The sequence below is a fragment of the Lynx canadensis genome, chromosome B4 (genome assembly GCF_007474595.2).
Source record: "Lynx canadensis isolate LIC74 chromosome B4, mLynCan4.pri.v2, whole genome shotgun sequence".
NCBI lineage: Eukaryota > Metazoa > Chordata > Mammalia > Carnivora > Felidae > Lynx > Lynx canadensis.
The window spans coordinates 124432874-124460659 of record NC_044309.1 but is presented as its reverse complement, the minus strand read 5'-3'; the positions used below and the strand labels follow the sequence as shown (position 1 = coordinate 124460659).

Genomic DNA, 27786 nt, shown 5'->3' with positions numbered 1-27786 from the left:
TGAATTTGGGAGAAGGAACTAGATAATAGACAAGCCCAGCTCAGATCAAAAACGTCCTCTCTTCATCTTTTGGGATCTGCCTGTTTGGTGGAGAAAATGTGTTCTCATTATAGTTTGCTCTGTAATAAAAATGACTTCCCTCCAGGAAACAGGCATGGGATGGGACTCATGGTTTTCCATCTGTGCCAGAGGCTGAGTACGTCTAATCTGAGTGGTGATGTAGCAGCACTTGGCTCCAAATCTAAAAAAAAAACAAACAAATATTCTTTAAGTGGCTATATCAGTAATAAAAGTATAATTTTTTTATCTGTAAAAGAGAAAAGCTTTAGTTAAAATTTTAAAATGTTGGGGCACCTGAGTGGCTCAGTTGGTTAAGCATCTGACTCTTGACTTCGGCTCAGGCATGATCTCACAGTTTTGTGAGTTCAAGCCCTGCATCTGACAATAAGTGTGGAGCTTGGTTGGGATTCTCTTTGTGTCCCTCCCACCTCTTGCATGCACCTGTTCTCTCTCTCTCAAAATAAATAAATAAACTTAAAATTTTTTTAAATGTTATGTAGCCACAAACTTTTTTTTAAGTTTTATTTATTTATTTTTGGGAAGTGGGGGCAGAGAGAGAGAAAGAGAGAGAAAATCCCAAGCAGACCCCATATTATCAGCTCAGAGCCTGATGTGGGACTTGATCCTGTGAACCGTGAGATCATGACCTGAGCTGAAATCAAGAGTCTGATGCTTAACTGACTAAACCACCCGGGCACCCCTAGTCACAAACTTTTGAGTTTAAATATATTATGCCTCAAATATATAGGTAAAAAATCGCATTAGAAAAATGGATGGATCATGATAAAATTGTAACAGGTCAAATTCTGGTGACCATCTAAATTGTTCTTCAACGTGTTTTATTTGTCAATGTTTCATGAAGCTGGAAAACTGCAATGTGTGAATCCACACATTGCACATATAAACTTATGGCCAAATTTTTTTTTAATGAAAATCATTTTCTCTTTCCTGCTCAGCTTTAGCTGCAGAGAAAGATGGGACCCCCGTGTTCAAGTTCCCCAGATGGAGAGTCAAGGGCAAGACCATAAAGGAGGTGGCAGAGGCCTACAAATCTGTGGGTGCTGAGCTAAACGTGCTTCCCTTCTGCACACAGTTTATCCCCATGGATGTAATTGACAGCCCAAAGTATGGCTCCATCATATATCACCCCTCCATCCTTCCCAGGCATAGAGGAGCCTCTGCTATCAACTGGTGAGCATTTTTTTAAATTACAGAGAAGATGGGCCTATTTCCATCGCCTATAATCTTCTATATTTTTACCTAGGGGATCAAAGAACTAGGTGTGCTTGAGGAGGTGTGAGGCCCTGATTGATTGCTACTATTGCATGAACTCCCCTGAGACATAGAGGTACAGCATGGGCTAGATAGCATTTCCCAAGAATAGTCTATGGCGTACTGGCTTCATTAGGCTTAACTAAGTAACTGAGCAAACAAAGGTTTGCAAACAAAGGTTCTATAGTCAGAACCCTTAACTAAGTAACTGAGCAAACAAAGGTTCTATAGTCAGACAAGTTTGGTTTATGATGGATTTCTTGATCACAGGACTTCTTAGAACCTATTATATGTGTTGAGTGAGAGAGCATTATAATCTCTAAGAGGGAATCTGAGTATACAATGTTCCCAAACTTATTCGACCATAGAACTGTTTTTTGCACAGAGAATCTCAAGCACATGTCAGGAAATGCTGAATTACCTGAAATTATCTTCTTTGTTATCTGTCTTCTGTTCAACTTTAAGCTCCTTGAGGGAAGCGGCTATGATCTAACATTTTTATTGCTGTAGGTACACTTTTCTGCCTTCTCTCCTTTACCTGTGCATCTCCTTGATATCTCTCAGTGTCAAGTTATTAATTAGGCAGAAAACTACACTTAGTTTCAATGTGGTGAATAACACTTCATTGTATATGCATGAATTGATTTTTTTTTTCTTTTTGCTCTTGTAAATGGTACTGTGTGGTTATCTTTGCATTTAAACTTGTAGTTTTTCTCATTTCACATTTCTTCTACATGCAGAATCACTGGGTCAAAGTATATGAATGTTTGCAAGTCTCTTGATAACATAATGCCAATTAATTCCTCAATATTTCTGAAAAGAGTGATTGATTGATTCATTGACTTAGATCTTGCTCGATTAGTAGCTCTGAGATTTAAAATTATTTAGGTCAGGGGCGCCTGGGTGGCGCAGTCGGTTAAGCGTCCGACTTCAGCCAGGTCACGATCTCGCGGTCTGGGAGTTCGAGCCCCGCGTCAGGCTCTGGGCTGATGGCTCAGAGCCTGGAGCCTGTTTCCGATTCTGTGTCTCCCTCTCTCTCTGCCCCTCCCCCGTTCATGCTCTGTCTCTCTCTGTCCCAAAAATAAAATAAACGTTGAAAAAAAAAATTTTAAATTATTTAGGTCATATTGCAAATGACATATCAGATAAAGGGTTAGTATCCAAAATCTACAAAGAACTTAACAAATTCAACACCCCCAAAACGAATAATCCAGTGAAGAAATGGGCAAAAGACATGAATAGACACTTCTCCAAAGAAGACATCCAGATGGCCAACTGACACATGAAAAAATGCTCAACATCACTCATCATCAGGGAAATACAAATCAAAACCACAATAAGATACCACCTTACACCTGTCAGAATGGCTAACATTAACAACTCAGGCAACAACAGATGTTGGTGAGGATGCGGAGAAAGAGGATCTCTTTTGCATTGTTGGTGGGAATGCAAGCTGGTGCAGCCACTCTGGAAAACAGTATGGAGGTTCCTCAAAAAACTAAAAATAGAACTACCCTACGACCCAGCAATTGCACTATTAGGTATTTATCCAAGGGACACAGGTGTGCTGTTTCGAAGGGACACATGCACCCCCATGTTTATAGCAGCACTATCAACAATAGCCAAAGTATGGAAAGGGCCCAAATGTCCACCAATGGATGAATAGATAAAGAAGATGTGGTATATAAATACAATGGAGTATTAGTCAGCAATCAAAAAGAATGAAATCTTGCCATTTGCAACCACGTGGATGGAACTGGAGGGTATTATGCTAAGTGAAATTAGTCAGTCAGAGAAAGACAAAAATCATATGACTTCACTCATATGAGGACTTTAAGAGACAAAACAGATGAACATAAGGGAAGGGAAACAAAAATAATATGAAAACAGGGAGGGGGACAAAACAGAAGGGACTCATAAATATGGAGAACAAACTGAGGGTTGCTGGAGGGGTTGTGGGAGGGGGGATGGGCTAAATGGGTAAGGGACATTAAGGAATCTACTGAAATCATTGCTTCACTATATACTAACTAATTTGGATATAAATTTTAAAAAATAAAAAATAAAGTTAAATAAAAAAAAAATTATACCACAAAAAAAAAATTTAGGTCATAAACATGGATGATGTCGATATTAGCCTGCTCTCTGATATACTTTTATATGTATTTGTTCACATATTCAGCTTATTGATTGTATTATATGCTCTTAAGGGCCAACATTTTCTTTTTCTTTTTTTGTTTTTTAAGTTTATTTATTTATTTTGGGAGAGAGTGTGTGCGTGAGTGTGTACATGAGTGGGGGAGGGGCAGAGAGAGAGGTAGAGAGAATCCCAAGTAGGCTCTGTGCTACCAGTGCAGAGCCCCACATGGTGCTCAGTCCCATGAACTGTGAGATCATGACCTGAGCCAAAATCAAGAGTCAGATGCCCAACCAAGTGAGCCACCCAGGAGCCCCCAGGGCCAACATTTTCTCTTAGGCTAAGCTTCCTAGAGCATAAAATACAAAGAGTTGGATTAACCAACCATCTTTTACTATAATTTACATGGACAATCTAGAGCTAATTCTAGCTCTGACACTTATGTCCAAATTATATCATCTCAATTAATAATCAGTTCTCCTTTACTGAGTATCTTCCGCTTTATTTTCCTTTATCTTATTCTGCCTAATACAGGGTCAACTATGATGTAGGAATTGGACCCAGGTGGGCAAAATTGCTTGATGCCACAGTAGAAAGCTGGCAACTGGCAGTTAATGAGTGGTAGTAATGATGGGCTCCAATGCCCTTTTGAATAGACTAGCAGTCATTAGTGTGTATTAACAAGAAAGACTATAGATATGGGAATGTACAAAATAGTGGTACCATTAAGTAGTGATTTTATGAATGCTGACATCTCCTGGCTTTGCTGTTAATTTCTCATGGTAGCTTCCCTCACTGTCTACTTTCCACTATAACTATCTTGTACTTTAATATCACTAACGCATCACTTTGTCATACATTATACCAACATTTTAAGTTGAAGCTCTTCTTTTCACAGGACTCTAATTATGGGAGATAAGAAAGCTGGGTTTTCTGTTTTCTGGGCTGATGATGGTTTAGACACAGGACCCATCCTTCTTCAGAAGTCATGTGATGTTGAACCCAATGATACAGTGGATGCACTTTATAATCGGTTTCTCTTTCCTGAAGGAATCAAAGCCATGGTTAGTATATTTATGCCATCGAGAAGAATTTAGTAAACCTTTAAGATTTTAGAAATATTTTTCTTTTTTTGAGAATTTTCCTATATTAATTGTTATACACAGTATAAAGCTGAAAAACAAAATTAGATTTTATATTTGCCAGTAGGATGGTATATTTAGGGTGGAAATCTGAATGTTAAAATTTCTTAGTTTGTGAAGCTATCTTGTTCTTCTGAGAGCACTGATAAAATGGATGAAGTAGCAATGAAATGGCTTCATTTATTTTGCCAAATACTTGAATCTCCAACCCTGTTTATAATGACTAATTGTAAAGAAGTGTACAGACTCTTAAGAAATTTTGCTATGGAAGTTGGACTTCCTTCAAAAGTGTTTGAAATCAGTCTATGTAACAGGGTGAAATTTGGCATTGCTTAATTTTTTCAGATGTGCTCTGGGTAAAAAGCTCAAAGCACGTGCACCACAACATAAAAATATATTAGCTTGTAGAAATACTGAAAGATAATTTCAGTGTTATTTAATTTTTTCCGAGTTCGATATATATAGTAGAAGCAGCCACATAGAGATGGACATTAGGAAAAAGCAGCAGCTGTGGATTTAGGAGGAAAGACAAAAGTGATTTGTTTGTATCATTTAATGATTAAGAGAGTAGGGCACTGGTGTCAGAAAGACACCAAAGTTCTCATTCTACTGCTTACCTGTTGTGACAGTAGGCAAGTCACTTAGCTTCGCCAGCCTTGGTTTCCTTATCTGTAAAGTGTAGATAACTGCCTGACTTACAGGCATGCTATGAAAATTAGGTAGCATTTGTGTAACGTGCCTGGCACACAGTAGGTGCTAAAAAATGATCATTACAATCAAAATAGTGTTGGGTGTGTTCAGTGGCATTTACTCAAGCCCAGATCATGTATCCAATGATATTATGGCTACACGTGGGCAAGTAAATGAGCTATGAACTGGCCCTGTTCTCAGGTCTCTCCATCCGCATACTTTTGGGGGGTGGGTGTTGGTCAGCAGCTGTGTATGCTGAGAGCGAGGTCTGGGAACTGAAGCTCAGGTAGGCCTCCCCATGAAGGAGAGAGACTCTCAAGGCAAACGAGAATCTGGCACAGAAGAGAATTCAGGACACATCCCAAAGGCAATCAAACTCATGGGTAGATTTTAATTATTTTTAAATTTCAGGTGTCCTACACTAGAAAGTAAGTTGAATTTCTTAAATATAACAACGTACCACTTTCTAGAATCATCGTGATAAATAGAAATCACTCACAGTGACTTATTTTACAATTATATTACTGAAATTCCCACTGGGTCATCAAAGGATGTTGAAATTTGTTGAAACAAGGGAGTCATTTTTAAGAGTACAGGCTTTATATTGGCAATAGGTAGACTTGGATGGAGATCTTGCTTCTGATGCCTATTGGCTACCTCTGCTCTTGAGCTAGTTGCTTCACTTAGGCCTCGTTTTTCTCATAAAACCAGAATAATAATATCTACCTGGCAGGATTGGTGTGATGTCTGCAAAGGATATTTTCTGTGAAGTAGCTATCACATTGCCTGGCACATAGATGGACCTGAAGAAATGGTAGTTGTCTATTATTATAGTCTGACTCTCTGGACAGATTTCTATGTAGCAATTCTGTTTTGCAGAGCTTCAATTAAACAGATGATGCCATTGCTGACCATTGGGCTATAACCCAGATAATGTTTTTGGCTTTAGGTGGAAGCTGTTCAACTCATAGCCGATGGAAAAGCTCCTCGCATTCCCCAACCAGAAGAAGGAGCAACATTTGAAGGCATCCAGAAAAAGGAAAATGCTGAGGTATTTATATCCACTCAGTAATACACCCCAAAGTTCTTGGCCATTTACCTTTAAGTAGTTCCCAACGTACAATTTCCTGGCCAAAGGGTAGATCTCCAATCCAGCCTATTCTATGCTTACCCAACCCCACTTCCACCACTGATGGAGAGAGATGTTTCTATTGCCTTTGACACTCATAGCATTAGGAGATTCAGCTTTGTGCTTTCCTAGATTTCTTGGGATCAGTCTGCCGAAGTTTTGCATAACTGGATCCGAGGTCATGATAAAGTCCCTGGAGCTTGGACAGAGATAAATGGACAGGTATGTGCCAGGGACCAATTGTGTGTGTGTGTGTGTGTGTGTGTGTGTGTGTGTTACCTTTGTAAAAGGTATTACACATAAGTCCTCTGGTTCTTTCCTTGGTCATGAAGAGGGTCTGTGATTCTAGGTATATGTGACCAGCTGGATGAAAACACCCCCATCTTTACTCGTACTGAGCATTTGCTGTGAAGCAGATGCTAGGCACAGCCTCTGCTCTCAAGGAGCCTGCAGTTTTATGGAGAAAGCAGAGAAGTGAATAAGCACTCACAAGGCAATAAGACAAATATTATCCTTGAGGCCCAGACTCAGGTGCAGTAGGAAAGGCTTCCTAGAAAAGCTGGTCCATTTGTTTGCCCTTCAAGAGGTCAGCAGGTAGAGAAGGAAACAAAGAAGCAAAGACCCAGAGATAGGAGAGTGTTACCCAGTCTAGGAGTCCCAAAGAGCCTCAGGTGTGAGGAGCAGGTGGGAGAGGTGGCCGGGGCGGGGGCGGGGGCGGGGGCGGGGGTGGGGGGGGGGGGGGCAGGGGAGGAGCAGGAAGGGCCTTATAATCCCTGGGAAATCTCAACCCAACTTGGCTCTCAGGTTTCAGCTCTCCTTGGGAGTTCCCTGACTTCACAGGCCCGTGCTGGCCAGGTTGGGGGTCCCTCCTCCTGGTCCAACAACCCCCTGCCTGCCTCTGACACAGCGTATTATATATTGTCAGGGTCTCTTTATTTATCAATCCCCCCACCCCTACTAGGCTTTGTACTCCATGGGGCAAGGACTTCATGTTATTGTCTTGATAATATCCTCACTTAAGCAGGATTCTTAGTATGTATTAGGTGCCAACAAAAATATGTGGGATCAGGAAGGACCAAGAGAGGGAGTTCAGTGCAGTAGTTAAGTGAGTGGGAACTGAAGCCAGAATGTTTCTGTTAAAATTCTGGCTCTGCCACTGTTTGCTGAGTAATCTCAGGCAGGTTACTTAACCAGCGGGGCTTTGGGTTCCTTATTGCAAATGGGACTAATAATAGCACCTGGGTGGCTCAGTTGGTTAAGCATCTGAGTCTTGATTTTGGCTTGGGTCATGATCTCACGGTTCAGGGATCAAGCCCTGCATCGGGCTCCACTAACAGCATAGAATCTGCTTGGGGTTCTCTCTCTCCCTCCCCCCCCCCCCGCCCCTTTCTTGCGCATGCACACACACACTCTCTCTCAAAATAAATACACTTAAAAAATAATAATAGTGTCTCTTTTATTGGCTACAGGTCATTGTGAAAATTAAGTGAGTTAATACATGTTAATTCATTTACATACTGAGTTCTGGGCATGTGTATTCAATAAATGTTAACTTATAATCTTCAATAGATGATAGCTAATAGTCATAGAATTACAATCACAAATCAATTACCATCACGTTTTCTTAGTTACAGTCTGGATCCAGTCCTGTTTCCATGAACTGACCCACAAAGCACCCTGTACTTCCCATCAGTAATCGCACTGGACTGTAATCATCTGGTTGCTACCTGCGCCTGCCCTCACTGACTCTCTACCATCACCACCTCCCCTCCCCTTTGAAAATCGAAGTCTGCAAGACCTTTTTGTTTCATTTACCTTCGTATCCATGTGAAGAAATGATAAATGTCATCTGGTTGTGAGGCATTCTTGAAACTCTTCAGTCGTACATTCATAAACTATCTCTTGCTCGGTGTCATTTCCACAGATGCTTGATACAGTCTCCCACATTGGGGTGTTCCGATTTTATCAGAGATGATGATTCCAACTGGAGCTTTTTTGCAGGGAGTGCTGTTTGCACACACCCCTGTTTGTAGGTGTAACTCCCTCATTTCACATGGGTTTGATCTCTTTATTAGATGGTCACATTTTATGGCTCGTCATTGCTGAAAAGCTCCGTGCCTTCTGGAGAACCACTGGAAATCAAAGGTGCCACGAAGCCTGGTCTTGTTACCAAAAATGGACTTGTTCTTTTTGGTAATGATGGAAAAGCAGTGAGTGTTCAATATGGTCACCTATAAAGTAACATTTTTGGTTTCCTTCTATAACCCAAGCTACTAAGGAAATACCTTTTACAAGGTAATCCATCTTTGCAGTGGGACATGGGAGGCTCGAGATACCCATGCCCTATTTCTGTCGGGGGATGAGCTGGCTCTGTGTGCCTAGTTGAGAACAAGTCTCCCTAGGATGAGCCTCAAGGACCTGTGCAGTCACCTTGGTGGCACAGTAGAAAGAGTTTGGAATTTAGTCAGGAAACAGGATGTGAATCCCTGCTCTGCCACTTACTGGTCTTGTGGAGGACGCTTCTCCCCTCTGAGTCTCTGTTTCCTCATCTATAAAACAGACAGTAGTCCCATCTGTCTGCCTTCCCACTGCTGGAGCCCAGGAGGCTAAATGCAATGGATGTGGCCCTCTTCAGATGCTCCTTGCCTTTGCCTTCCACGCAGGCAGCCACCCTCACTGCTGTGCTTGGAAGCATGGGCCCTTGGCCCCAGTGCGCTCTTTGAAGAAAGCAAAGGGGAATTTGCAGCTTACAGATATATTCTGGTAGCTGGCAGGGTAGATCAGTTATTAAGATTGTAGGCTTCAGGGTCCAGCTGCTTCTCGGTTGTAACCCCAGCTGTGCGGCATTGGGCAAATCACTTACCCTCACTGAGTCTCCATTTCCTCATCAGTAAAATGGGGATAATAATGGCACCTGCTTCCATTGGGATTTATGAGACTAAAATGAGATACGTGCATCCATACATGAATACATAGCACTGTGCCTGCTACAGAGTAAGTGTTCAAATGATGGGAGGAGGAGGAAGAGGAGGAGGAGGAGGGGGAGGAGGAGGAAGAGGAGTTACAGTAGGTTTTAGTCTACATATATCCAAATGCCAATTTTTTGGGAGCTTATTACCCATTTTGAGATGTATCTACCCCTAGACTTAACTTTCTCCTTTCTGCTGCCTTTATTAAAATACCATTTCAGTCCTTTTACAAATAATGGTGAGTGCTTTCTATCCATATTTTTGTATTTGCCAAATAAGTTGCCCCTTGTATTTGTGTAATCTACGACACGTCTTCCCCTACCAACCTCACTTTTGAATTGTCCTAATCTTCAATCCTTCTGTTTGTCTTGTTGCTGCACTGTAGCTGATGGTGAGGAATTTGCAGTTTGAAGATGGAAGAATGATTCCAGCCTCTCAGTACTTTTCAGCGGGTGAGACCTCAGTGCTAGAACTTACAGCCGAAGAGGTGAAGGTGGCAGGGACCATCAAGGTGAACATGTGATGTCCTTAATGTTACCCTTACCTTGCAAAACTGAAGCATTTTTGCAACTGTACCATCAGTCTTCAGAGTAGTGAGGATGGAACTTTATTTCTCCTCTTTTTTGTGTTAGCCATAGTAGGAATCAACTCCAAAATGTATATGCAAAGTTATTTCTCACTCACAAAATAATCCCAGGCAGTTCTAGGTTGGCAGGGGGATTAGAGGTGAAGCTGGAATGTGAGGATTAGGGGTGGAGTCATTCAGGGACACAGGCTATGCTATCTTCAAAGTCACCTACAGTCCAGACAGCCAAAAAGGGCAAAAGCGCACAGAGAATTGTGTGAAGGAGGTTCTTCATGGGTCAAGACTGGGTGTCAAGTTCACCTCCGCTCATGCTCATTGGCTAGAAGTCAGTCATACGGCTACATCTAACTTGAAGAGTTGCTAAAAAATATAGTCAGACCATGTATCCAAGATGAAAAAAAAAAAAGTAGGTTTGGTGAGGCACTGGTCAGTCTCTGCCACTGTGTTTTTCATGGCACGCCCTTCATAAAAATTATCCTTGCCGTATAGGTCATCTGGGCTGGAATTTTAAGTAACGTCCCTGTTATTGAAGACTCGACAGACTTCTTTAAATCTGGAGCAAGCTCAATGGATGTTGTCAGGTAAAACTATCACCCTGTTGACTCACACCCCTCCACTGGGGATTTTGACTTTGACTTTGAAGATCCAATCCAATCCTTTGTTCTGGATGTTATCACTCTACCATTATTCTATTTCTCTTTTCTTCATCTTTTTTGGATTGTTTGTTTCCACGGCCAAACACATATCTTTGTTCCTTTCTCTGTCACTAGCCAGGAGTTGTTTTCATATCTCCTGTATACCTAGAAAATCAGTGCTTCTAATTGTTTGTTTCTTTTTAAAATTCGTCCTCACATTTGTTAGCTAATTTTCCCCCAATATGACACTGGAGTTGGGAAGCTCTAAATGAGAATTTTTTTTTTGATGTTTATTTATTTTTGAGAGAGGAGAAACATAGTGCAAGCAGGGGAGGAGCAGAAGAAGAGGAAGACACAGAGGATCCAGGTTCTGAGCTGTCGGCACAGAGCCCAATGCAGGGCTTGAACCCATGAACCATAAGATCATGACCTGAGCTAAAGTCGGACGCTTAACCGACTGAGCCACCAAGGTTCCCCTCAAAAATAATTTTGATTCTGCTTAGTACCAACACTAACCACGTAATAAAACAAATGTTTGCTCCATTCTTATATATGATCTACAGAAAATATTATACAATGTCTTTTGTTTCATATTCTTTATTTACATTAGGGACTTTTCTTTATTCCTTATTCCTTGAGCACCTTTGAAAGGATAGGAACTGATTTTATGTGCCCCTTAATTATCTTGCTTGCAAGTAAGTAAAATGTTTTTGCCTTGGTTTCTTTTATCATAGCCATGCACAAAGTTAAAGACAAAAGAATATCCACTGTCCCTCCAGACACCTTTTAGGGGCACCTGGGTGGCTCAGTTGGTTAAGCCTCCAACTCTAGGTTTCAGCTCAGGTCATGATCTCGAGGCTTGTGAGATTGAGCCCTGCATTGGGGTCTGTGCTGATAACATGGAGTCTGCTCAAGATTCTCTCTCTCTCTCTCTCTCTCTCTCTCTCTCTCTCTCTTTCTCTCTCTGTCCCTCTCTGCCACTCCCCCTCTCATGCACACACATGTGCACATGTGTTTTCTGTCTCTCTCAAAATAAATAAACAGTAAAAAATTTTTTAGAATGCAGCTTTTTGATTTTGTTCTCCCGGTCTTATCAATTTCTTCAGTTATCATAGAAGATCTCATAGGTGGTAAATAGGCATGTGACATGTCTTATCTCAAAGCAACTTGACAAATGTAATGACACAGTGCCCCTAAACTCTTTTTAAAATGTAAGTAACGTGAACTGGTTCTTACCTGAAGGCTGGTTGAAGAGATCAGACAGAAGTGCGGTGGGCTTCAACTACAGAATGAAGATGTGTATCTGGCCACCAAGTTTGAAGACTTCATTCAGAAAGTTGTGAGGAAACTGAGAGGAGGAGAATCAGAAGAGGAGCTGGTGGTGGATTATGTAAGCTTTTCTGTGCTTCAGGAAATCTAAATCATTAGGACCCATACACTATAAAGGAATGTGGTTCCTTTTGTCCATTTGTTTTTACATTTATGACCTTTTATTTATTTATGTATGTATGTATTTATGTATGTATGTATGTATTTATTTATTTATTTATTTATTTATTTTTAATGTTTATTTATTTTTTGAGAGAGAGACAGACAGAGTGTGAGTAGGGGAGGGGCAGAGAGAGAGACGGGGGGGAGGGGGAGACACAGAATCTGAAGCAGGCTCCAGGCTCTGAGCTGTCAGCACAGAGCCTGATGCGGGACTTGAACTCACAAACTGTGAGATCATGACCTGAGCCGAAGTCAGACACTTAACTGACTGAGCCACCCAGGCGCCCCACATTTTAAATACCTTTTAAAACAGGTATTTTAGTGACTTATAATTCAGACACCATTACATTCACCCTTTAAAAATGTACAGTTAAGGGACACCTGGGTGGCTTACTCAGTTAAGTGTCTGACTCTTGATCATGATCTCCCATGATGATCTCGTGGTCATGGGATGGAGCCCCATATCAAGCCCTGAGTCGGGCTCCAAATTGCACATGGAGGCTGCGTGGGATTCTCTCTCTCTCTCTGCTTCTGCCCCTCCCCCACTTGCGTGCCCTCCTTCTCTCTTAAAATAATAAACATTTAAAGAAATTAAAATGTACAGTTCAGTAGTTGTTTTGCTTTTTAGAGAGAGAGAGAGGGTGCATGTGCAGGGGAGAGGGGCAGAGGGAGAGAGGAAGAATCTTCTCTCCCCAATATGAGGTTCAATCCCATAACTCTGGGATCATGACTTGAGCCAAAGTCAAGACCCCACTGCTCAACCCACTGAGCCACCCAGACGCCCCCAGTTCAGTGGTTTTAAGTATATTCACAGAGTTGTGCAACCATCACCACTATCTGATTGTGGAACTTTTTTTTTCTTATTATGCCCAAGTTTATTTATTTTTTTATTTTAGCATGCTACAAAATATCGATATGCACTGAATGAAAACACATTACATATCTTAGTTCCAAAGAGTTTTCATCTATGTAAGGCTAGGCCTTTAGAGAAAACCACGTGTTAACTGAAATGGTTGTAGTGCCCCTATTCTCTACCAGTTCTCTCTTCTGAGTCTTTTTTTTTTTTAATTTAAATCCAAGTTAGTTAACATATAGTGTGATAAGGATCTTAGGAATAGAAATTAGTGATTCATCACTTACGTATAACACCCAGTGCTCATCCCAACAAGTGTCCTCCTTCATGCCCCACACCCATTTAGCCCATTCCCCCATCCAACACTCCTCCAGCAACCCTCGGTTTGTTCTCTTTATTTAAGAGTCTCTTACAGTTTGTCTCTTACGTTTTATCTTATTTTTGCTTCCCTTCCCCTATGTTCATCTGTTTTGTTTCTTAAAGTCCACATATGAGTGATGTCATATGATATTTGTCTTTCTCTGACTGACTGATTTCACTTAGCATGATACACTCTAGTTCCATCCATGTTGTTGCAAACGGCAAGAGTTTATTCTTTTTGACCACCAAGTAATATTCCATTGTATATGTATGCCACATCTTCTTTATCCATTCATCCATTGATGGACACCTGGGCTTTTTCCATACTTTGGCTATTGTCAACACCACTGCTATAAACATTGAGGTGCATGTGCCCCTTCTAAACAGCACACCTGTGTCCCTTGGATAAATACCTAATAGTGCAATTGCTGCATTGTAGGGTAGCTCAATTTTTAATTTTTTGAGAAACCACCATGCTGTTTTCCAGAGTGGCTGCACCAGTTTGCATTTCCACCAGCAGTGCAAAAGGATTCCTCTTTCTCCACATCCTCGCCAACATCTGTGGTTGCCTGAGTTGTTAATTTAATTTTAGCCATTCTGACAGGTGTGAGTGGTATCTTATTGTGATTTTGACTTGTATTTCCCTGATGATGAGTGATGTTGAGCATTTTTTCATGTGTCTGTTAGTCATCTGGATGTCTTCTTTGGAGAAGTGTCTATTCATGTCTTTTGCCCATTTCTTCACTGGATTAGTTGTTTTTTGGGTGTTGAGTTTGATAAGTTCTTTATAGATTTTGGATACTAACCCTTTATCTGATATGTCATTTGCAAATATCTTCTCCCGTTCCATCAGTTGCCTTTTAGTTTTGCTGATTGTTCCTTCTCTGTGCAGAAGTTTTTTATTTTGATGAGGTCCCAATACTTCATTTTTGCTTTTGTTTCCCATGCTTCCAGAGACATGTCAAGAAGTTGGCTGCAGTCGAGGTCAAAGAGGTTGTTGCCTGTTTTCTCCTCTAGGATTTTGATGGCTTCCTGACTTATGTTTAGGTCTTTCATCTACTTTGAATTTATTTTTGTGTATGGTGTAAGGAATTGGTCCAGGTTCATTCTTCTGCATGTCGCTGTCCAGTTTTCCCAGCACCACTTGCTGAAGAGACTGTCTTTTTTCCATTGGATATGATTTCCTGTTTTGTCAAAGATTAGTTGGCCATACGTTTGTGGGTCCATTTCTGGGTTCTCTATTCTGTTCCATTGATCTATGTGTTTGTTTTCATGCCAGTACCATACTGTCTTGATGATTACAGCTTTGTAATACAGCTTGAAGTCCGGGATTATGGTACCTCCAGCTTTGGTTTTCTTTTTCAGGATTGCTTTGACTATTCAGGGTCTTTTCTGGTTCCATATTAGGATTGTTTGTTCTAGCGCTATGAAGAATGCTGGTGTTATTTTGATACGGATTGCACTGAATACATAGACTGCTTTGGGTAGTATCAACATTTTAACAATATTTGTTCTTCCAATCCATAAGCACGGAATGTTTTTCCATTTTTTTGTGTGTGTCTTCAGTTTCTTTCATAAACTTTCTATAGTTTTCAGTGTATAGATTTTCTACCTCTTTGGTTACATTTATTCCTAGGTATTTTATAGTTTTTGGTGCAATTGTAAATGGGATCGATTCCTTGATTTATCTTTCTGCTGTTTCATTATTACATAGAAATGCAACTGATTTCTGTACACTGATTTTATATCCTGTGACTTTGTTGAATTCATGAATCAGTTCTAGCCATTTTTTGGTGGAATATTTTGGGTTTTCCACATAGAATATCATGTTGTCTGCAAAGAGTGAAAGTTTGGCTGCCTCCTTGCAGATTTGGATGCCTTTTATTTCTTTGTGTTGTCTGATCGCTAAGGCTAGGACTTCCAACACTATGTTGAATAACAGTGGCAAGAGTAGGCATCCTTGTCGTGTTCCTGACCTTAGGGGAAAGCTCTCAGTTTTTCCCCATTGAGGATGATCTTACTGGTGGGTCTTTTGCATATGGCTCTTATGATCTTGAGGTATGATCCTTCTATTCCTAATTTCTTGAGGGTTTTTATCAAGAAAGGATGCTGCATTTTGTCAAATGCTTTCTCTGCATCTATTGAGAAGATCATGTGGTTCTTATCCTTTCTTTTATTAATGTGATGTATCATATTGATTCATTTGTGGATATTGAACCAGCCCTGCATCCCAGGAATAAATCCCACTTGATCGTGGTGAATAATTCTTTTAATGTATTGTTGGATCTGGTTTGCTAGTATCTTCTTGAGAATTTTTGCATCTATGTTCATCAGGGAAATTGGTCTATAGTTCTCCTTTTTAGTGGGGTCTCTGTCTGGTTTTGGAATCAAGGTAATGCTGGCCTTGTAGAATGAGTTTGGCAGTTTTCCTTCCATTTCTATTTTTTGGAAAAACTTCAAAATAACAGGTGTTAACTCTTCTTTAAATGTTTGGTAGAATTCCCCTGGAAAGCCATCACCCTGGACTCTTGTTTGTTGGGAGATTTTTGATTACTGATTCAATTTCTTTAATGGTTATGGGTCTGTTCAAAGTTTCTATTTCTTCCTGTTTCAGTTTAGTAGTTTGTATATTTCTAGAAATTTATCCATTTCTTCCAGATTGCCCAATTTGTTGGCATATAATTGCTCATATTCTTTTATTATTACTTGTATTTCTGTGGTGTTGGTTGTGATCTCTCCTCTTTCATTCATGATTTTATTTATTTGGGTCCTTTCCTTTTTCTTTTTGATCAGTCTGGCTAGGGGGGTATCGATTTTGTTAATTCTTTCAAACTACCAGCTTCTAGTTTCATTCTATTGTTTTTTTTTTTTTTTTTAATCTTGATACCATTGATTTCTGCTCTAATCTTATTTCCTATCTTCTGCTGGTTTTTGACTTTATTTGCTATTCTTTTTCCATCTCTTTTAGGTGTAGGGTTAGGTTGTGTATTTGAGACCTTTCTTCCTTCTATAGGAAGGCCTGGATTGCTATATATTTCCTTCTTATGACCACCTTTGCTGCATCCCAGAGGTTTTGGGCTATTGTGTTTTCATTATCATTGGCTTTCATGTACTTTCTAATTTCCTCTTTAATTTCTTGGCTAGCCCATTCATTCTTTAGGAGGATGTTCTTTAATCTCCAAGTATTCATGGTCTTTCCAATTTTTTTCTTGTAGTTGATTTCATGTTTCATAGTGTTGTGGTCTGATAATGTGCAAGGTATGATCTCTATATTTTTGTGCTTGTTAAGGGCTGATTTGTGTCCCAGTATCTATTCTGGAGAATAGTCCATGTGCCCTTGAGAAGAATGTGTATTCTGCTGCTTTAGGATGAAATGTGCTGAATATATGTTTTGTCCATCCAGACCAGTGTGTCATTCAAATCATTGTTTCCTTGGTGATTTTCTGCTTACATGATCTGCCCATTGCTGTAAGTGGGGTGTTGAAATCCCCTACTATTGTGGTACTATTATCAATGAGTTTGTTTGTTTATGTTTATGTTTGTGATTGATTTATATATTTGGGTGTTTCATGTTGGTAGCATGAATGTTTACAATTGTTAGGTCTTCTTGGTGGATAGTCCCCTTAATTATGATATATTACCCTTCTTCATGTCTTGTTACACTTTTTATTTTAAAATCTAGTTTGTCTGATATACATATGGCTACTTCAGCTTTCTTTTGGTGACCATTAGCATGATAGATGGTTCTCCATCCCCTTTCAATCTGTAGGTATCTTAGGTCTCAAATGGGTCTCTTGTAAGCAGCATATAGATGGGTCTTGTTTTCTTATCCATTCTGATACCCTATGTCTTTTGATTGGAGCTTTTAGTCCATTGACTAAAAGAGTCAGTACTGAAAGATAATTTAGTGCTATTGTGTTGCCTGTAGAGTTGGTGTTTCTGGTGATGTTCTCTGGTCCTTTCTCGTCTTTGTTGCTTTTGGTCTTTTTTGTTTTGTTTCATCTTTTCTCCACTCAGAGTCCCCCTTAAAATTTTCTGCAGGGCTGGTGTAGTGGTCATGAACTCCTTTAGTTTTTGTTTGTCTGGGAAACTCTTTATCTCTCCTTCTATTTTGAATGATACCCTTGCTGGATAAATAATTCTTGGCTGCATATTTTTCCAATTCAGCATGTTGAATATATCTTGCCACTCCTTTCTGGCCTGCCAAGTTTTGTGGATAGGTCTGCTGTGAACCTGATCTTTCTTCCCTTATAGGCTAAGAACATTTTTCCCTTGCTGCTTTCATAAGTCTTTCTGTGTGTCTTGTGAATTCAACTATGATATGCCTTATTGATGGTCATTTTTGTTGAATCTAATGGGAGTTCTCTGTGTCTCTTGGATTTTGATGTCTGTATCCTTTCCCAGATTAAGAACATGTTCCACTTTAATTTTCTCACATAAACATTTTGCCACTTTTTCTCTCTCTTCATCTTCTGGAACTTATATGATTTGGATATTATTCCTTTTTAATAGGTCACTGACAGGGGCGCCTGGGTGGCGCAGTCGGTTAAGCCTCCGACTTCAGCCAGGTCACGATCTCGCGGTCCGTGAGTTCGAGCCCCGCGTCAGGCTCTGGGCTGATGGCTCAGAGCCTGGAGCCTGCTTCCGATTCTGTGTCTCCCTCTCTCTGCCCTTCCCCCGTTCATGCTCTGTCTCTCTCTCTCCCAAAAATAAATAAACGTTGAAAAAAAAAAATTAAAAATAGGTCACTGAGTTCTCTAAGTCTTGTATCATGCTCTCTTGACTTTGTTTCCCTCTCTTTCTGCTTCATTATTCTCCATAATTTTGTCTTCTGTATTGCTGATTCACTGCTCTGCTTCATCCATCCTTGCCACTGTGGTATTCATTCAAGATTGCATCTTGGTTATAGCATTTTTAATTTTGTCCTAACTAGATTTTACTTCTTTTATCTCCGTCTAAAGGGACTCTATGCCTTTTTCAACCCCAGCTAGTATTCTTATTATGCAGTTCTAAATTCTAGTTCAGTTATCTTGCTTATATCCGTGTTGATTAAACCTCTGCCATCATTTCTTCCTATTCTTTCTTTTCGGGTGAATTCCTTCATTTTGTCTTGTTAGAGGAAGAAAAAAAATAATAAAAATTAAAAACTAAAAAATTAAAAACAAAACAAAAAATCAAATAAAGGAAGCTAGATCCTAGTTGTGTTTTGGTCTGCTTATTGAAAGAAGCTTGATATACCAGAGAAAAAGGGGAAAGAAAAAAAAAAAAGGTAAGAAAAAAAAATTTCTAATGTATATAATAAAATAGAATAAATGAAATAAGGAAAGTGAAATAGAATAAAAAATTTACAATGAAATAAAAAACATTCTAAAATAATTTAAAATTTTTTTAAATACTAAAAATAACTAAAAAAATTTTTTTAATTAAGTAAAAAGAAAATAAAAATCAATTTTCCTCTTTCTGCTGAGTTCTGTGGCTCAAGTTATGCATATTGTTGTGTTAATCCTCAGATCAGTTTCCTACGTATGCAAAATGGTTTGGTGCTGATCTGGCTGTGTTTCAGGGACAAGACAAGCTGAGAGCATCCATGCTGCTCTACCATCTTGAACCCCCTCCTCTGATTATGGAACAATTTTATCACCCCAAAAAGAAACACTATATCCATTGACAATGATTCTCTGCTTTCTTTCCCCCACCCCTGGCTCCCAGATACCATTAATCTCCTTTATGTCTCCATGGATTTGCCTACTTTAGATATTTCATATAAGTGGAATCACACAATTTGTGGCCTGTTAAGCATCTGGCTTCTTTCACTGAACCCATGTGTTCAAGGTCCATCTATGTTGTAGTAGATGTTATCCACTTCATTCCTTTTTGTGGCTGGATAATATTGTTGTATAGATATACCACATTTTGTTTATCCATTCCTCAGTTAATGCACATTTTGTTTTCACTTTTTAGTATTATAAATAATGCTGCAATGAAAATTCATGTGTAAGTTTTTGTGTGAATGTATGTTTTCAGTTCTCTGGGGTATATATCTAGGAGTGCAATTGATGAGTCATGCGGTAACTCTATGTTAATTTTTTGAGGAACATCCAAGCTGTTTTCCAAAGTGGCTATACTATTTCACAATCCCACTAGCAATGTAGAAAGGTTCTGATTTCTCCATATCCTCACCAACATTTGTTTTGTCTGTCTTTTCTATTTTAGCTGTGGGTAAGAAATACTATCTCATTGTGGCTTTGGTTTACATTTCCCTGATGACTAATGATGAGTCTCTTTTCATGTCTTTATTAGTCATTTGTATCTCTTCTTTGGGAAAAATGTCCATTCAGATTCTTTACCCATTTTTTAATTGGGATATATGTCTTTTTAATGTTGAGTTGTAAGGAGCTTTTGTATATTTTGGGTACTAGACCTTAATTAGATACATGATTTGTAAATATTTTCTGTGGGCTTGTAAATATTGTAAATATTACTGTGGGCTTTCTTTTCACTTTTTTGACAGTGTCCTTTGACATGCAAAAGTTTTTAATTTGATTAAGTTTAATTTATCTATTCTTTTTCCATTTTGCTTCTGCAGGCATACCTCATTTTATTGCCTTCTTTGCTTTACTGTGTGCTTCACAGGTATTATGTTTTTCACAAATTAAAGGTTTGTGGCAACTCTGCATCAAGCAAGTCTATTGTTACCATCTTTCCAACAGCATCTTCTCATTTCATGTCTCTGTGTCACATTCTGGTAATTCTCACAATATTTCAAACTTTCTCATTTGTTATGGTCTGTGATCATTGTTAATCTGTGATCAGTGATTATGACACACTGAGAGCTCAGGTGGTGGTTACCAATGTTTTGCAATAAAGTATTTATTTATTTGTGTGTTTGAGGGAAAGAAAAAAACATCCAAAATTTATTTGCTAAAACGATAGACAGCATCAGCACGTTAAACTACAGGGGTTTTTCTGTAGATCATACATTCACAAGGCATTATTTGCTTAACAGTGAGAAAGCCTCCAGTGTGTTTTCTGTAATAATACCCACTTCACAGTGTAAACAGGTACTATTATTGTGTTCAGCTTACAATTCCAGGAGGAAAGGCACAATGTGGCAAAAAAAAAAAAAAAACAAACCCACAAAAAACAAAAAACAAAAACAAAAAAACCCCCAACTTTTTGGATCCTAAAGTCAGGTGCAGTAACACAGACAAACTTTTGACAACGGTCTTAATCGACTTATCCACATAGAAGGAGACATCTCCACTCAGAAATTAAGGTCTTTCTTTCTCCTTCCTTGTTAAACCATTAGAACGATGTTTCCTCATTTGCTTCATATCACATACACAAAAGGGGGGGTGGAGATTAAAACAAAGAATCACAAAAATATCTTAAACATCCAGTTGTTCCCACCATTCATCAACTCAGGTTTAAGACAGAATGTTGGAACATAAAGTATTTCTTTTTTAATTGAAGGATATTGATAAAGTATCTTTTTTTTTTTTTTCAACGTTTATTTATTTTTGGGACAGAGAGAGACAGAGCATGAACGGGGGAGGGGCAGAGAGAGAGGGAGACACAGAATCGGAAACAGGCTCCAGGCTCTGAGCCATCAGCCCAGAGCCCGACTCGGGGCTCGAACTCACGGACCGCGAGATCGTGACCTGGCTGAAGTCGGACGCTTAACCGACTGCGCCACCCAGGCGCCCCGATAAAGTATCTTTAATGAAATATACACATTGATTTTTTAGACATAATGTAGTTGCACACTTAATAAACTTCAGTATAGCATAAACATAGCTTTTATATGCATTGGGAAACCAATATGTTCATCTAGCTTGCTTATTTCTTCATGTAGATTCAAGTTACTGTCAAGTGTCCCTTCATTGCAGCCTGAAAGGTATCTTTTAGTAAACTTTTTAAAGGGCAGTGTGCTAGCAATGAACTCTCTCAGTGTTTATTCATTTGGGAATGACTTAGTTTCTCCTTTGTTTTTAAAGGGTATTTAGCTGTATATGGAATTTTTGGTTGATAGTCTTTTTCTTTCAACACTTTAAATATGTCATCCTATTGCCATCTGGCCTCCATGGTTTCTGAGGATGAGTCATCTGTTAATTTTATCGAGAATCCATTTGACGTGATGGGATTCTTCTCTCTTGCTGCTTTCAAGATTCCCTCATTACCTTTGGCTTTTAACCATTGTATTATGATGTATCTAAAATGGATCTGTTTGAGTTTATCTTACCTGGAGTTTGTTGAGCTTTTTGGATGGGTGGTTTAATGTTTTTCATCAAATTTGGGACACTTTCATTCATTATTTCTTCACATATTCTTTCTGCCTCTTTTCCCCTCTCTTCTCCTTCTGGGACTCTCATTATGCATGCTTTGATACATTTGATGGTATCCCACAGGCCTTCTTTTTCCTTCCTGTTTTCAGACTGGGTAATCTCTATTGACATATTGTCTAGTTTGTTGAATCTACTGTTGAGCCCCTATGATAACTTTTTAAAATTTCAGTTATTACACTTTTCAACTCCAGAATTTGTATTTAGTTCCTTTTTTATAATACTTTTTGTTTAAAGTTTATTTATTTATTTTGAGAGGCACACAGAGAGTGTGAGCAGGGGAGGGACAGAGAAAGAGGGAAAATACCAAGCAGGCTCCGTACTGTCAGCGCAGGGCCCCTGTGGGGCTTGAACTCATGAAACTGTGAGATCATGACCTGAGCCAAAATCAAGAGTTGGCCGCTTAACTGACTGAGCCACCCAGGCACCACTGGTTCTTTTTTTATAATTCTTCTCTCTTTCTTAATATTCTCTATTTGGTGAGACATTGTTCATTTACTTTTCTTTAATTTTTTTAGACATAGCTTCCTTTCCTTCCTTATTTGGAAATATTTTTTTTATTTAAAAATTTTTAAATGTTTATTTTTGAGAGAGAGAGAAAAAAAGAGAGACAGAGTGTGAGTGGGGGAGGGGCAGAGAGAGAGGGAGACAGAATCTGAAGCAGGCTTCAGGCTCTGAGCTGTCAGCACAGAGCCTGACATAGACCTTGACCTCACAAACCATGAGATCATGTCTTGAGCCAAAGTTGGATGCTTAACTGAGCCACCCAGGAACCTCTATTTGGATACATTTTTAAAAGCTTATTTAAAATCTTTGTCTATGGGGTGCCTGGGTGGCTCAGTCAGTTAAGTGTCCAACTTTTTATCTCAGCTCAGGTTATGATCTCCCAGTTCACGAGATCGAGTCCTGCATCAGGCTCTGTGCTGATAGCGAAGAGCCTGCTTGGGATGTCTCTCTCTCTCTCTCTCTCTCTCTCTCTCTCTCTCTCTCTCTCTCCCCCTACCCTGTGAGTGTGGACACACTCTCTGTCTCTCTCAAAATAAATCAATAATCTTAGAAAAAAATCTTTGTCTAATGTCTAGGTTTCTTCAAGGAAGGTTTCTATTGACTGGTTATTTTCCAATGTATTGGCCACTCTTTATGCTTTCATGCTTCTTCATGTATCTTGGAATCTTTTGTTGGAAACTAGCCATTTTAAATAACAGAATGTGGCAACTCTGGAAATAAGACCCCCACCCTTCATAGGGAGTGTTATTGTTGCTTTTCTTTGTTTGGTGACTTTCTTGGACTAATCCCGTAAAACCTATATTCTTTGTCGTTTGCCACCACTGAAGTCTCTACTTGGCTAGCTTAGTCATCAGCTAATAAGCGGATGTAGATTTCCTTACATTTCTTGAACGAATAAGGTCTCTCAGCCTTTATGGAAGGCCGAGGGCAGTTTGGGCAGAGCAAGCTCTCAAGCCAAATAAAGACAAACACGAAGAATAGAGCCAATTGGGGAGTTCTGTGGGGATGAGGCCTCTGGGGAGCTTCTGGGGAGTCATTTCCCCTTCTGGTGGCTAATAGATTGCTGGTTTTCACAGCCACTATGGTTCTAAGGATGTGGGATTTCAAGTTACTGGAGAGCTCTTAAGGGAGAGATGGGATCCGAGGCATGCTTCTCATTCCATTTGTTTTTAATAAACTTCAGGGAAATTTGAAAGCAATTTAGTTACCATCTAGTTAAGAACATGAATCTTGGTGTTAGACCCACCTAAAGTTGAACCCACGTAGCATTGCTTACCAGCTGTGTGAGCTTTGGCACGTTGCTTAACTTCTCTAAGTCTCGGTTTCCTCATATGTTAAGTGGGGAAATAATAATATGTACATTATAGGATAGTTGGGGGAACCAAGTTAGATAATACATATTTATACATAATTAGTGTATTTATACATTTACATATTTATACATAATTAGCATATTTTCAGAATGATGAGTTTAGGAAAGTGAACTATGTGCAGAGACACATCAATTCAGATGAAGATTCCTTCATTATATCCTACATAAACACAATGGAAATATTTTATAGAAAAATTTCTTATCTGTGGGATAAGACAAGATACCCTCTTGATACTTTTTTGGTTTTTTTAAAGCATTATCAATTTCTCTATATGAAATTATTTTTAAAATTATATTTACTTTTTATGCCTTGCATTGATATAAAATTTTATTCTAATGATGTTCTTTCTCATACGTTTTCTCAGTTTTTCCTCATAATAACTGTATAAAGCAGGGAGACTTTTTCCCTTTTTATTATTGAAAGAACACATTCATAGTAGTTAATGGACTAAACTAAATTCACTCTCTAGGTAATGGTAGAGAACAATTTAGGTAATACATTTGTAAGAAAGAAAGTAAAAACGAGGAGGAACTTAAGGAAAGAAAACTTAAAATGGCACCCATGTAAAAGGCAATTTCACGAACTCAAAGCAAAGCAATGACTGTGCTCCATAGATGTTGCCACTAGATGGTGATGTTTCTGTGATCTGCAGGTCTTTTGCTTCTTTTTCATTTGTATGAAGAAAATCTGAGATATTTATAAGGCCCAGCCAGGAGTACTTTGGTCATCTGGCTGAGTGGCCAATCTGAGCATCATGAGGTCCAAATCTAACATATGCTTGTCTATTCTGGAGACTAGGAACTGGAATTCTATTGACCTAACTTCTCTCTGCTGCATTAGTGAATAAACTCCTTTATTGCTATTTGGTATCAAATGGGTAAGCAGAGAAATCCACTGATTCTATTAACATAATTTTCTATCTTAGGTTTCAAAGGAGGTCAATGAAATGACAGTGAAAATGCCATATCAGTGTTTCATAAATGGACAATTCACAGATGCTGATGATGGAAAGACCTATGATACTATCAACCCAACAGATGGATCTGTGAGTAATTGCTTAGTGTGTGCAGTGACCACTGGTCATGAAATTTTAATAGTTGTAAACCTGGAAGTCTTAAGAAGTTACTTTATTCTATCACTTTGCCTCTGAGCACTTACTAGAAATAAATGTTCTCCATGTATTCCTTTCAACTATTCAGTTCTGATACTGGCTGCTGACCATAGTAATCTATTTTATGGAATGAATATTTATAATTATTTTAGACAGATAGCTATACCTATCCGTATCAGAGGCACAGCTTCACATAATGCTCTATGCAGAAAAGAACTTTCAAACTCGGCAAGCTCATGGCAAGAAATTCAGCTTCCCCAAGGCACTAGAAGAAGCAGATATATTCTTCCTAAATGTGTCTTTCAATCGTGTCATGTGATGTGAGAAGTCCCAAATTTCAGGCTTCCAATTTCCATGTTTAAATTTTTCTTTACTTTATTACTCAACGTATTGATTTTCCATCATAAATTCTCTGGGTTTTATAAGTAATACTCTATTTTTCCTATTAATATAATATTAATTTCAAGAGAAGCATATTTATGTATCTCTGTATAAATAACCTATAACCTATTTTTCCTTATCTTGAAATAGATAATATGCAAAGTATCCTATGCTTCTTTGGTGGATGTTGATAAAGCAGTAGCAGCAGCAAAAGATGCCTTTGAAAACGGTGAATGGGGAAGAATGAATGCAAGAGAAAGAGGAAGGTTGATGTACAGGTGTGGGTTTTTTAATTTTCTTTTTAATGTTTATTTAGTTTTGAGACAGAGAGAGACAGAGCATGAACGGGGGAGGGGCAGAGAGAGAGGGAAACACAGAATCCGAAGCAGGCTCCAGGCTCCGGGCTGTCAGCACAGAACCCGAGGCGGGGCTTGAACTCACGGACTGTGAGATCGTGACCTGAGCCGAAGTCAGACGCTCAACCGACTGAGCCAGCCAGGCGCCCCAACAGGTGTGTTTTTTTAAAAACACAGATCTGCTGTCTCTGGGTATTGGTTAACATTGCCAAGTTTTTAAAAATTTCCCCAAGATAGTCTAGCATGCACCCATTATGTAATATGTCTTCTGTTATTTACATCCTGTAAAGTTACATAGATGTGAGTTCCTGATTTTTGTATTAGTGCTTGGAGCAGTCAGGGTTCCAGAGGAAAAAAAGTTTAATAAAAAACGATTTACAAAGATGTAGGCAAGGTCAAGGGATAATTAAGTACCCAGGTAGGGACAGCAACAGGGCAAGTTGTGACTACTCCAAGATCTAGGACAGAGGAAGGGGCTATTGCTGGAATGTGGCAAGATCTGTGGCTGTAGAAGACCACACTGCAGTGGTTTGTCGGGGAGGGACACAGCAGCTGCTGAACCATCTGTGGGGGAGCTGGGGAGTGCAATGCCCGATTGCTTTCTCTCCTGGGGGTGCTGTTCATTGGTCTCTCATTAGTCAAGCCCAGTAACGGAGCAGGGGAGCCAAGTGATGTGGTCTATAAATAAAGGTCATCGTCCCAGGTCACAGAGCAGTGTGGAGAAGGGATATAGAATAGCAAATGGGGACTACGCAGCACTTTGTTGTTTTCAATGACAGATTTTAAATCTGCTTGACCCATAGGGACTAGGAATGAGGAGGAAAAATAGTAAGGCCTAGAAAGAATTATAAATTGGTAACCGAGTAGGTAGATTCAAGTATGTAATTAGATTTAAGCATAAATTCATTTTTCTACTTCCCTAAGGCCAAACAGCTGACTTTGGTCAAAATATCTCTTACAGCAGGATCTGGAAGAAACATTGAGGGGAAGGGGATTTCGAGCCCAACTTTAGAATGGTCCAAAAGGAACAATGCAAAAACCACTGAAGGGTGGAGGAAAATGGTGGAGGGGAACACAGGATGAATTTTGACTATTTTATACTCATGAGACAATCCTGTACTTATCTTCCCATAGAAACTAGGCCCCTACCAGAAACCTGTTGTAGTGTCTGTAATTCACCCCAGGTATTTCTATCTTGTCTCTTCAGTTAGTGTTGGAAGCATTTCTATACCAACAAGAGATCCTCGCGTTCATGGATTCTCATGGGTTGTGCTCTCTAACATCTCCTTGCATATTCATGAACTAGCCACATTCCCACTGTCTTCTGTCATTGATCTCCTCTGATTATTGTGGCTCAGTCACTCTTCTGTTTTTTATACACTGATGAGGCAAATGGTACAGGCTTCCCACACCCTCTGCTTCTTTTTTTTTTTGTAACTCCTGAAACAAATTATGTATGAAATGATTTGTTTAATGTCTTTGCTGCTGGACCGTATTCTCCATCAGGACAAAACCTGGTCCATGTGTGTTCACCTCTGAATTCTCAGCCCTTAGGATGGTGCCTTATACATAATAGGAGCTCAATCCATATTTGTTGAGTGAATTCCTTTCACTGACCATACAGACTTGCAGACCTACTGGAAGAGAACCAGGAGGAGCTGGCAACCATTGAAGCCCTTGATTCAGGGGCTGTCTACACCCTGGCTCTGAAGACTCACATCGGAATGTCTGTGCAAACATTCAGATATTTTGCTGGCTGGTGTGACAAAATTCAGGTGAGCACAAATGTCATTTGACTCCACGGAGATCATTCCAAAAGGAAAAGGGCCGAGCATTTAGTAGTTTGTAAAGACAATGTTTTATGGGCACCTCTTAGATTTTCTTCTCTTATCCTTATAACAGTCATCTGTGGTGGGTCGATAGCTATTATCCCTTGTTGCAGGCAAGGAAACAGAGGCCTGAGGACAACAGATGACTTGCATACACTCACATCGTTAGTAAGTAAACCACAGAGCTAGAATTTGAACTCAAGATTTTCTGAACTAAAGTCTCATGATGTTTTTTGTACTTTACTATATCTCCTAAGGGCACCTGGTAGTCTTCTGGACATCTAGGGTGTCATGGAGAGATCGAGAACTCAAATGCCTACAGAAGCCAGAGAGCTAACATACATTGTCTAAGTAAGCTGGGTATAAGAAAAATAATTTTCTAAGACATGGGCACAATAAATATTTCATTTCCTTTTTTACTATAAGAAAGTAAATAGCACATGTATGAGGAGAAGCCGGCTATTGCTCTTGACCTCAGCACCCGGGGCATGAAAGGTAAAGGTAAGGCTCATAACAAAGAGCCACATGCATACTGCTCATAGGCTCACGATAACCACTGCAGC

The 27786-nt window shown here is 39.4% G+C and overlaps 1 protein-coding gene across 2 annotated transcripts in view; it reads left to right on the top strand.

The window, feature by feature from the left end:
* The window catches only part of ALDH1L2 (aldehyde dehydrogenase 1 family member L2), a 67291-nt gene that overhangs the window by 15899 nt on the left and 23606 nt on the right, over window positions 1-27786 (top strand). The window contains exons 3-13 of one of the 2 annotated variants that reach the window (XM_030320428.1): window positions 1017-1251; window positions 4368-4533; window positions 6251-6352; window positions 6563-6652; window positions 8506-8640; window positions 9785-9910; window positions 10475-10566; window positions 11863-12010; window positions 24472-24591; window positions 25189-25316; window positions 27019-27169. In XM_030320428.1, coding sequence (XP_030176288.1) covers window positions 1017-1251; window positions 4368-4533; window positions 6251-6352; window positions 6563-6652; window positions 8506-8640; window positions 9785-9910; window positions 10475-10566; window positions 11863-12010; window positions 24472-24591; window positions 25189-25316; window positions 27019-27169 — 1493 coding nt within the window. The remainder of the gene's footprint in view (window positions 1-1016; window positions 1252-4367; window positions 4534-6250; window positions 6353-6562; window positions 6653-8505; window positions 8641-9784; window positions 9911-10474; window positions 10567-11862; window positions 12011-24471; window positions 24592-25188; window positions 25317-27018; window positions 27170-27786) is intronic. The other variant, XM_030320429.1, reaches the window with a different exon arrangement.